This window comes from Rhamphochromis longiceps, linkage group LG16 (genome assembly GCF_057381845.1).
Source record: "Rhamphochromis longiceps isolate RC_006_pf linkage group LG16, R_longiceps_female_GT1.1, whole genome shotgun sequence".
NCBI classification, from domain to species: domain Eukaryota; kingdom Metazoa; phylum Chordata; class Actinopteri; order Cichliformes; family Cichlidae; genus Rhamphochromis; species Rhamphochromis longiceps.
Genome location: NC_140572.1, coordinates 10,472,294 through 10,484,567, shown reverse-complemented (window position 1 = coordinate 10,484,567; position 12,274 = coordinate 10,472,294). Strand labels below are relative to the sequence as shown.

Sequence of the window (12,274 nt, the reverse complement as noted above, 5' to 3'; positions counted from 1 at the left end):
TAATGTGCAGTTACGTGAATGTGTGTGTGAGGAAACATACACTATTAAAAGCACAAGAGTTTTTGTGAAATTTAAGGCACTTTGGCTTGTAAGAGGGGAAAAGCACTACTAAATTAATACAAATGGGAATTATCGGACACTCCATGATACTATAATATGACATTATTTCACTGACATGTTATTGGTTGATGGTGATGGACCGCAGGACTCAGCTAAGCAGCTAAACTGGCTTCATAGTACAGGTCTCATATATGACATTTAACAGATGAGTTTTTAATCATGTTTGGTAATGTTTTACTTTTGCGCACGATATCTCGTCTCGTTTATTTCATGTGTGTTTTTTTTACAACAGGCTGGCAGCACACAACAAATCTGAAGTGTTTCGTTTATTGCAGCATTATTTAATTTAATTGCAGTTTGCAAGTGAAACAAACTCCAAACAGCCTTTTTACATGGACAGACTTAAATAGTTCTAATTCATCTTTAAAAATAAAGGTTAGTCAGCCTTTTACATATAATAATATTTCCATGCCTGGACCTCATCACAAACAGGAATACAACAGCTGAAAAAACATTTAAATTAAGAGTGCTTTGGCCATGGTTTAAAACCACAAACCTGTGGGTTTAAGTGCTTCTTGTGCACACAGAAAGCGTTACAAGAAATTCTTCATCAGACAACATTTCCACCCTTCCCTTCACGTACATTTACAAGCATGTTGCTAACATCACGCCACTGCAAAAAATAAAATCAAACTATATCAGTATTAACTGGACATAAATCACTTCTACACGCTTAAAAGTGTTGGAGCTTGGAATGTCACTCTCCCCGCAATATTAAATTATTTAACGAAATACATTTTGAGAAACGTGAGTGTTCCTGTGGTCTTTCTCACAATCAGTTTTCTCTTCAGCACAGAGATGCAGCAAGTGTGGCTTAGCTTAGCACGAACACAGAAGCCTTAGCTCCACCAACAGTGAAAGCTCTTTAGAGCTGTTGGATTTGCATGTGTCTTGTGAGTTTTATCTACCAGATTCGATCTGTATTTTTAGTTTACTAATCACAAAAGGTTGTTAGCACATATGGGGCGAAGCAGTTATGTGGATAACATCCAATCTGAAACTGTAAAGATATGAGGATGAAAATAAATCACGGGAATTAAACGTTCATCCGGGAATGTTAACACCTCTCTCGTCTTTATGTGAGAACTCCGTTAATGTTCTTTTTCATTGTTACCTAGCTTTACCTTCCGATGACCTCACCTTATTGTTGTCTTTTTTTTAGCTTTTATGAGTGTCCATTGTTGCACATCCTAACAAAACCCAGGTGATCTCCGGATTGCCTAAATTGTTCCTGGAGCAAATATGACAGAGAACATAAATAATAGCTATAATTATGAGATTAAAGAGGATATTTCCTGAACCTCAAGGTGTCTTGTAATTTTTTATGTAAAGTCATATGAACACATGACTCAGTTTGGAGGTGAACAGAATGTGATTTTTCACCCGATTTTTTTTCCCATCATCGTGCTTCCAGCTCTGCTGTCACTGAAGACTTTCACACAAGTTTGACACACGCACAGCCCTACACTCTTTGTTGGTTTTGTTTATTCATCCCAATTATTTCTCTGGGTGTCCACCCCGAATGTGTCTTGATGATGTTGACTTGCTTTGTGAGATTATTATGCTGAAAATGATCCACCCCATCACACTTAAACCTTCAAGCTTAAGCCATTTTAAACATACACATGACCCTCACTGTTCAATCCTATATATGTGTGTAGCACTATTTAAAAGACCAACAACGTTCTGGTCCCTGGTGGACTCGGCACCTCATCTGTTTTAACTCATCGCTCTAGAGTACCCATCAGAGGCTCCATGGCAGCCAGGAAACAAGACTCAAACTCCTGGTCGGAAAATCGTTCCACAGAGTCCCTGGCGTTACGGCGCATTTCCAGTCGAGCGGTTGGTGACAACGACAGGATGGTTTCCATGGCAGCTGCATAGCTGTCCTCACTGTCAGCCAGGAAGCCCGTCTGCCTGCCTTCGTACGGCACCACGATGTCCAGCTTTGGACCTCCAGACTTGTGGGCAAGAATGATGGTGCCTGCGGCCATACACTCCACCACACCTGGAGACAAAGATGGAGGATTAATGTTCAGACCGGCTGATCTGATACAAAAGTCGTACTGTTAAGTTTTTCATTGGGTCATTTCTGTGGAAAACTGTGTAGTAAGTACTATTGAAAAAGAAATACTTTTTACGGTTTTAGTAACACATGCTGTCCTCACCGATGCCGAAGTGTTCATTCCACATTGTGTGCAGACCAATGGTGGCGTCCACCAGCTCTCTCTTCAGCTCCTCAAAGGGGATATTAAGTTTGAATTCGACATAGTCGGCGATGCCCAGCTCCTGACAGAGTCCCCGCAGCATCAACACCCTCTCCTCATCCTCCTGGTTCCTGCATCCGCCAATCAGCACCAGCCGTAGAGACTCTCTCCCCCCTGGGCCGTCCCCTTTCCTGTCTAGCAGTTTGCGAAATGCTCTGATCTGGAGCTGGTGATCCTTCTCTGGCCTGAACTGACCCACCGACACAATGGAGTGGCGCTTCCTGTCCCCTCTGCCGCCGTCCTCTTCTTCTCTTCCAAGCTCCTCCCAGCCCTCCATCTCGTCCTCGTCCTCCAGCGGGACATCTAGGAAGGCCCTGATGTCACAGGGAGGGTAGACGATGCTGGTGCAGCTCGGAGAGCGCCACAGAGCGAGGATGTGTCCCAGCGTCCAGGTGGAGTTCACCATAATGACGTCACTGCAGGAGCCGGCCAGGCCGTACAGCAGAGCAAAGCAGCAGTAGTACACCACCTTCAATGCACTCAGGATTGGGTTTCTTGAGATGAAATCAGCATTGTTGAATCTGAAATATAAAGACGAAGATGAAAGGTAAGGTTTTTGTTTTTTTTGGGCAAGAGTAATCACACAACAGAACATTTACAGGTCAGGATTGGATTAGCCTCAAATGCCTGGGACGCTTTCATACAGCACAACTGAATAGCTTAGGGCAAATCTAGTAACACACTCCACACTGAACACATCGTGTACGTAGCAATTCTCTGTTTTCATTTTACAGAAAGGCTGGATGATTTTTTTTCAATTACTCTTTCTGTCCATGAGTACCACTCAAATTACAGGTAGCAATGAAATAAACTACTAACTCTTTTATGCTACGTCCACACCTACACGGGTATTTGTGAAAACGCAGCTGTTCCGTCCAAACGTAAACAGCGTTTCGAATCACTGAAAACTGCGATTTTTTTCAAAACTCCCTTTTTGCGTTTAGTGTGGACAAGGAATACTGAGTTCCTCACGCAACGTCAAAGGTATGTGCCTTTTTTCACGTCACGCTGTGCGCCACGTTATTGCTTACATGAGATGAATTGCAGAATGGCAGATAGAGACAAAATGTTAATCTGACTATCTGCAGGTTTTACACGCTTACATACACACACGCAGTTACTGTCCCTCCATTTAGAAAGGCAGAGGCGTCACGGTGTGATTATTTTACGTGTAGTTGTTTTTAGTTCCTGTGTAATAATATTCAACATTGCTATCAATACACTTCTCAAAAAATGCCTCTCTGTGCAAAATGGGTTTAAAAACATCAACAGCTGTGGGATACTGTTTGAACCGGGGAAAGAAATCGTGGCAGGATCAGCCTGATATTATTTGTATCCTGCTGTAACTTTACTGTATACAGAGCTAACATCTCCAAAATGTCAGGAGTAGTTAGTCATTACAAGTGTTTGTGAACTAAAAATCAAGAATGTGGGATACTGTTTGTCCGTGATTTGAAGAGCGCAGCGCTGCTCCCGACGAAGGGAAAACCAATTCTGCAGGGAGACCTACCTCGGCACTTGTGCAGGTGAAACCAAAGGGCAGACATGCTTCACCATATTTTCTAGTCTTTGGCTTAGAATGAAGTTGGTTTGGAAACACATTCAGCTATGCTTCATCTCCTGCTTTGCCTTTGTGTGGGCGCTAATACTTTGGGAAGCTCTGGATTAAATGGAGCTGTGTCTAAATGCAGTTTTACCCTGGGTTCCTTTCTCTGACCACAGACAGCATGTCGGTGCTGACAGTGGGATAGTGAACGTAGCTTGCCACTTTACAGCCTCCCAGGTAGCGGAAGATCGGCAAGGTGAAGGCGTAGCCCATCGAGTCCACATACAGGTCAGGAACGAAGGCCGTCAGTGCCTCCCACCCTAAAAAACACACACACACACACACACACACACACACACACACACACACACACACACACACACACACTGCGTCACTTCAACTTACAAACCTGTTGATCCCACAGAAAAGAATAAATTCAGTAAAATTAAAGACATATGATCCACAGCACTGGATCACATCTATATGAAGGAATCACATACACATCATGTGTTTCATGTTTGCAGAAACGTTAGCAAAATAGGGTGGAGACTACAAAGAAAATGTTAGAAATATACATCATCTTGTTCCCATATATTAAATCAAAGAAAAAAAATCTTACTGTAATATAAATAAGTACTTGAATTTATTTAGTCTCTCCATTTTAGCCCAGATCTTACCCAGGAACATTGAGCCTGCGCTCTGACCCAGCAGGGTGAAGTGAGGGTAAGAGCTGGCCTCCACGAGTACACGGTGACGCAGGAAGACAAAGGTGACTGCTCGAGGCAGCGTGATGTGGAATCGCTGCCGGGCTCCCTCCAGAATCTGCTCACCCGTCACTCCCTGGTCACCCGTATAAACCACAAAGGAGACGCCGGGATATCTGGGATAAAGGCAGAAACTCTACATTAGTGTTTAAACTTAGGGTTTATCTCTGTGGTCTGAGGGTCAGCTTATGTTTTTAAAAGCAGTCACTTGTACTATACTATTTGCTAGAGAGCAAAGAAGCTGATCTAATGGTCTCACTAGATGGTCTGTGGGTCTTGGAGACAATAGTAGAGGTAGTTTCAACCAAACATAGCTGTGAAATCAAGGACAGAGCTGGAAGAGAAGTGACTTCCTCGCCAACCTACAAACAACAACAAACATGAAACATACTTTCCCTTAAAATTATTTTTAAATATTTTACCGGTGCATGAGGGCCCTCAGGGAGCACCAGAGGACCCGCTCCCCGCCTCCTCCCGCGTTACAGTAGGGGTGGAAGAAAGCCACCGCCGGGCCATCATCCTGAGCCCGACGGGCCTTGCGGCGCCCCTGCAGCCACATGCGGACCCCCAAAAGGAGCAGAAGGAGGACGAGGGTCAGGATCAGGCTCAGGTAGAGGCATGGCACCAGCAGCGACCACAGCAGCCTGCGGAGGGACGGAAAAAAGAGGACTGGCAATGTGTGACACTAAAAACAAGCTCTACTCAAGATAATTATTAATCTGTTACTATCGTTACAACCGGACAGGCGACAGTAAATCTGTTATTACTGTTGATTAGGCTAATGATAAGTCAGCTAGCTGCTAGTTAAGCAAAAGTTAGCTTGTCGCGTGTCTCAACAATACTTTTCCTGTTTGTTTGGGGGGTTTAGCACCAGCTCTTTGTACACCATTTTATCACTGAACTGCAAATAAAGCAACACATACCTCATTAAATCGCAAAAACACAGAGATAAGTGGTGGTGGTGGTTGTCGTGTCCCATTTTGACAACACAACTCCGTGACACTAGCGGAAGTAACTGTCAGCTGCCGGAGTTCACCGACTGTGATTGGTTCAGCCTTTGTTTACGTACACGTCATCGACACGTGACTTTCCTGAGTCGCAACGGAGGTCAGAGGAGGGGAGTTTGCGCGGGTATAATGAATGTACCATTAAACACTGGGTGGTGAACTTTGAGTTCATATTTTGTGAGTAAAGAGGGACTCGCTTCTCCCTGAGGGAAACTGTGAAGAGTGCCCGCAAACGAGAAACCATTAAAGTTGTCCTTCAAAGTAAAAGTCGCACCTGTTGGAAATTTGTTAGGTGCAGGAGTTAGGCACAACTTTTATTCTGAAGGCTAATATCATTTTCCTGTTTATGATACACTTCAAAGTTTCATTAAAGCTGGGAGAGCAGTCGGTAGTGCTGTGCGATACTGCAGAGGTTAGAATCGATCCAATACCAAGTAACTACAGGGCTAGTATTGGCAATAACAATACCAATACTTTTAACTTAGAAAGGCAGCTTATGTAGACCGGATAAATATAAATATAAATCAGTATTTTTAAATTCTGAACACAATTTAATGACCACTAAATCACTGTGATTACTCATTCTACAGTTATTTCTACAATAATTTGTTAGATCAAAAGAGAGATTTTTTTTAGTAGATGTTACAGCACACAAATTTCATAGTGTGTGTTTGATTTGTATTTTTTAATTTACCCCAAAAATTAATTATTTACAAAATTCAGTGGGCTATATATTGAACTTGATTTTAGAGTATTGATTGGAGTATCAATGCCAGGGGTGTAATTTCCAGGGGGGTAAGGGGGGTCATCTGGAATCATCTGGGAATTTACCCAGATTTATTTATTTATTTAGGCAGAGATTTAGAGACATTAGAGACATTAAAGCTATTCTATAGTATAATGTATTATATATAATATTGATACTTTAACTTATCACTATTGCAAATAATATTTCTTACTCTTCTTACTGTTGTGGAACAACTGTGACCATGCTGTTTCCTCTGGGATTAACAAAATATTTCTGACTCTGATTCTGAACAGGCTAACTCAGCAACTCCAAAAGGTGCGAAAGAGCACAGAAGACAGCTAAAGGGGATGATTGGAGAATTTCTCCCTTGATTAAGAACAAAACCTTCAAACAAGCAGACAGAGAAGCAGTAAAGGCCTGCCAGAGCATCTCAAGGGAGGAAACACAGATTTGATTGGGTTTTGCATTCAAAACCAGGAGCGTCTTCCTGTGTCTGTAGAAAAAATATGAACCAATCTGGTGACAATCATACTGTATGATTATATAATGGATAATAGGTACCTGCTGTTGACACAGGAAACATGCTGTGTTTCTGTGTTTTGTTGCTTTGTGTGAAGGAATGTAATGCTTTCACTAATCTACTGCTTTAATGATTTCACATTTATCTTACATTATTATTATTGGAGGACCATAAAATTCACAGCGTTCTGCTGTAGGTGCTTCAGGATCATACAGTAGTAGAATCTCACACTGATCATCTCTCCCTATATGCTCCCAGTCATGCTTCTGACTTGTTCTGCTTCCTTCTGGCCACTGCAGACTTTTTAGTTTTCAGGATTCAAGCCAGAGATCTCAGTCTCATTACCAGTGATGCTCCTCCACACTGAACTGGGTCAGTTTGCAAAAGAAACCCATGTTTCCATGCTGCGCAAGTTTGAAGCCCACGAGTGCAGCTAAAATGAAAGTGGTCAAGAGATGCACAAGGAGCCAACCTGGAAAGGGAGATATCAAATTTAAATCAGTATATGGTTTTTGATATTTATAATCAGAGTCCTGGAAGTCGTACGATACTTGTTACCTTCCAGGTTTAGATCTTACATGAAAACAACCTGTGTATAAAATCTGACACTACTACAGGCTGAACAGAATGTCTTAAAGAGAAACCAGTGTCTTCACCTACAACTGTAGTATGTAGTATGAACTGTCAGTTGATTATGAATGCATATTAGTGTTTACCAGCTGGGTGTAGAGTACGTTCTGAATGTAGCAAAGAGTTGCTAATGTGATACTAACAGGCAATGGGATATTGTGCCTGAAAGTCCAAATTTTTCTAGCGAGGTCAGACCTGAGGCGACACAGGCTTCATAAAACTTGTTAGAAACATGAAGTGCCTCTACTGAAGAGGTTCAGTAGGCTTACTCTGAGACATTTCCAGGGGAATCCCAGTGTGATGGTGGTGGTGATGAGATAAGAGGGAGCTTTTAAGTCAGATAAGGCAAATATAGACTATTAATCAAACACATATTGTTCATTTTACAATATAAAGTGTTAATTTGGGGCACCGTGAACAAATTTGACTCCCTGGTGGGTGAAGTAGTCTGGGCCTACTTATGAAAGGTGCAGTATTCAAATCCATCAGAATATTAGTGTAAATACAACGTCATGATGTAAGCTGGAAGCACAAACAGCACAAAGGTTAGGACTATTCCTGGTTATGGACTATGAGTCTCTGTTGGTTCGCTGCATGTTTATCCAAGATCAGTCCATATTATATGATGCAAATTAGCCTTTTTTGATAAACATTTAGTAAATAGTACCCCAATTAACAAAACATGATTAATCAATAGTTTATGTTGGTGATTTTTCCTGTAGGTAAAATCTCTGGGGTCCGAGCCGAGCATCTTTGCAATTATAATTTAGCAAAACAGCAACTTTAGTTAGTTACTAGCAACCGACACCTTCTCAGATCAGGATAACAGGAAGCGACACATTGCAATGACACTTGACTTTGAGTTTTTTGTTCTTTGGAGGAGTGGGGGTAGGGTGTTTGCAGTAGTTTGTAGTGGAAGCCCTCAGTGACTCTGTTTGTGAGAAGGGTGCAAATGTGGCCCGAGGGCTGCTCCCGGACGCGGGTGTAAACCTGCTGCCTGACGGATCCCCTCAAACCTGCCCCACTCACATTCAGAGGTGTCAAAGCACCTGCTGCCATGTAGGAGACAAAAAGCAATGTCGCTCATGCTTGAGTAGATTCAAAAATACCAGCTGTGTGCACCCCACAGTGATCAAAAACCAACACTTACTGTGCCCCTCCTGCACTGCAGCCTGTGAACAAGCAAAACCAGGTTGTACATTTATACAAATGCAAAAATTACTTGTGACTTAGGATCTGTAAATATGTGAAATTTCAAAGCCTTGCAGTTAATTTATGATTTATAAATGTATCTCATCTATTGAGAAATGAAAGAAATGAGCTCATTAAAACCTTTTTCTTTGCCTTCGTGTTGACACCAGCTGTTTCCTTGAGACAAGCAGCAGGTGGCACTAACTGTCCTGTCCAGTTTAGTTTCTCTGACATGAGAAAGGTCACAGTTTCTTTGTTGCTCCATATGGATCTGATGCTTTGGCTGATCTTCATTCCATGTATGAACTGAAAATGTGTATTAATAAATGTGCATCTAAACACAAACAGCCTTTTCATAGCAGCTGTTCTGACATGTCAAGGCAGGAAAAGCTTCATCGCTTACTGGGACATTAAATAAAAGTGACTCATTAATGCTATTTATTTCATTGGTGTCTTCTCTGATATGAAAGGGTAAAATAAAAATAAAGGTATGTTGAGAAAGAGGAACAGAACGTGCTCAGAGTTTAGACACAGATATTGCGCGGTGCACTTCCTGTTATTTACGCATCCAAGAGTCTACTTTAAAAAAATTACACATGGCTGCAGAAAATGCAGTTATTACAACACAATTTAACATTGATCATCTATCACTTCTTTCTTTTCTTCAACACCAGCCAGATGTTGACCTGACATCATTACCATGTGATGCTCCATTTTGGGTTGGATGTCACTGACTCACCAGACGACTTGAAATGATCCACTTAATGCTGCTCAGACCAGATTTGAGCAGCACTAAGTGATTCAGCAGTTTTGGTTTGAATTTAGACAACGACATTTGTTTTTTTTTTGTTTTGTTTTTTTAAAAGGAAGATTTATGTATGTGAGAATGTGCTCTGTTCCTCTTTTGTATTCCTCTGGTGACCACAGCCAACAGCAGGCCATTTCTTTTTTCAAGAGAGTTTTCCACTTGACAATTTGTCCATTGAAAAAAACGTATGTATTTATAACAGCAGCAGTCAAATCACAACAACAGGTGCTTTGTATTATAAGGTAAAGGTCTTACAATAATACAGAGAAAAACCCAACAATCATATGAACCCCTTTGAACAAGCATGTGGTGACAGTGGGAAGGAAAAAGACAAAAGACACACTGTGGAAGAGAACCAGAGGTTAATAATAACTAACTAATGGTTAAATAATTGAAGTGACTACCAATGAGAGTGCAGAATACCATTGATTGACCTATAACCAGGTAATAACATCTATCAAGGAAAGTAGTGCTGGTAACTAAATCAGATATAGTGCCCTTAAAGTTACTATGGCAATAAGCCAAACAGATAAGCTTCTGTAACAGTGTGGCCAGGCTTAGGGATCACCAACAGTAATTCTATCATTTTTATCACCAGAACATTATTAAAAGTTTGAGAAACATTAAAAATATGATTTAGTTAGCATTTACTATAGTCCTGAGTTGCTAAGAACCTAGCCTAGCAGAATAACACACTAAGGCTTAAAATGGCATGTTAGTTAAGTTATGCAAAAACACTTTAGTGGACATATTATGTACTCCAGTTCTGTTTGTAATTAGTCACATCTTAAAATAGATGGAAACAGTCAAGTGGTCACCAGGAGTCCAGTGGGTGGCAGCATGTGGGCTCTTTGGAAAGTGTTTTTGTAAGAACATCCCTCTATGGGCACAGCTACAAATAGCTACTACACGGCACTACTTTGCTTAAGTGACCCGTAGGAACAACCAGGATCAACCAGCTGTTTTCACAATTAGATAACAAACCACACATTCAGGGGTAACGCAGTCAGTGGGCTAGTGGAGTGATGAATCCATATTTTTAATATTTGGTTCAAACTATTACACAAATTATCTTGATGCATGCTCAATCATCCAGGTAAGTAAATCTCCAAAGGTTGATTCTGTTCATCTGGACGTGGCCTCCTTGACTCAGAGCTCAAACCAGCGTTCCTCCCTGTTCCTCCCCTCCTGCTGGTTTGAGCGCAGAGTCAAGGAGGCCATTTACATGAAAAGGGAAAGACCATCTCTGAATCGAGGAGGGGGCCTAAGGGTACATGTTTCGCCATCGTACAATGCTGTGATTGCAGCCATTCCCCAACTCTCTGTGAATGGTACTCATGGCCATTGATCAGTGGGCTTTGATCAGTGGTCATGATAATTTGCATAATTATGATGAAGGAACTGACCTCCCAGCCCATCGTTCCTTCAGTGGGCTGGTTTCAGTCATTATGCAAATGTACTGTTTATAAGGTTGGAGAAACCTGCAGTCAGCTGAGACTGAAGAAGTCACTTGGATGAGTGACAAAACGTTTCTCCCACTGAAAATGCTACATCCAGATGAACAGAATCAACCTTTAGAGATTACACAAATTACTTAGTAGCTTACCTATGAGTTTTCAGGCTTTGCTGAAGAATAAAGGTGGCCATGCCAAATATGGACTTTCAGGTAGTTACAAGGATACAATTGCACGTTTCCATAAATCACTGCACCTATTTTCCCTTTTATAAAAAAGTGAGGGGTGGCTCAAGACTTTTGCACAGTACTGTATAATGTCGTAAAAAAGAGAGCTTTCAGAGGACTCTGAGCAATCCTGTGAAAAACAAAGTGCACTAAGTACAATAATTAGAAGTAATCTTTTCTCTATGACTTGCTGGTATCTCACATTATTGAGTCATTTTGGTCCATTTTCTTTGTAATGTTGTTTCACTTTGTTGAAGTTTGAGGTTTTTTGTCTGCGCACTGCTCTCTTGAGTTTCTACCACAAGATTTCAGTCAGACTGAGGTCTGGACTTTGACTCCGCCATTACACAAGCTCAATTCCTTTCTTTTTCAGCCATTCTATTGTTGATTTGTTGGGTGTGCTTGGGATCATTAGAGATCAGATAGATGGTCACACATTTGACTCTCGAATAGTTCGCGGTGACTCAGTGACACCAATGTGCCCAGGTCCTGTGACCAAATCATGACCCCCCCACCACCGTGTTTGACAGCTGGTATGAGGTGTTTGTGCTTATTAACTGTGTTTGGGTTTCTCCAAATACAGTGCTGTGCTTTATGGTCAAACATCTTCACTTTGGTCTCATCTATCCAAAGGACATTGTTCCAGATGTCTTTGTGGTTTGTGCTGAGATGTACTTTTTAGAGAGCTGAGACTCTCTCCTGGCAAACCTTCCAAACAAGTCATATTTGTTCAGTCTTTTTCTAATTGTGCCATCATGAACTTTAACATTAGCTTGCTAGCTGCAGTCTTTAAAGTCTGACATTGTTTTTTGTTGTGTATTTTTGCAGGTTCTCTGAGAATTGCACAGTCTGACTTTGGAGGGAATTTGCTGGAACTTTGGGAAGGTTGATGCACTGTGCTGACACACCCCTGCACTTAACTACTCCAGACCTGCAAACTGCCACAACCTCTGCTTTTTAGAGGTGCTCACACTTTTTGATCGTCGTTTAAT

General features: G+C 41.5%; 1 protein-coding gene across 1 annotated transcript; it reads right to left on the bottom strand.

Annotated features, from left to right (window-relative positions):
• Positions 1 to 456: 456 nt before the first annotated feature.
• On the bottom strand, positions 457 to 5,709 carry LOC146650647 (GDP-Man:Man(3)GlcNAc(2)-PP-Dol alpha-1,2-mannosyltransferase-like). The gene is made up of 6 exons (XM_085384452.1): positions 5,621 to 5,709; positions 5,120 to 5,341; positions 4,611 to 4,813; positions 4,085 to 4,253; positions 2,289 to 2,908; positions 457 to 2,128 (listed from the first exon to the last, which is right to left on the bottom strand). The coding sequence occupies exons 1-6, from the start codon at positions 5,674 to 5,676 to the stop codon at positions 1,845 to 1,847; spliced, it is 1,554 nt and encodes a 517-aa protein (XP_085240578.1). The 5' UTR covers positions 5,677 to 5,709; the 3' UTR covers positions 457 to 1,844.
• Between the last annotated feature and the right edge of the window lie 6,565 nt (positions 5,710 to 12,274).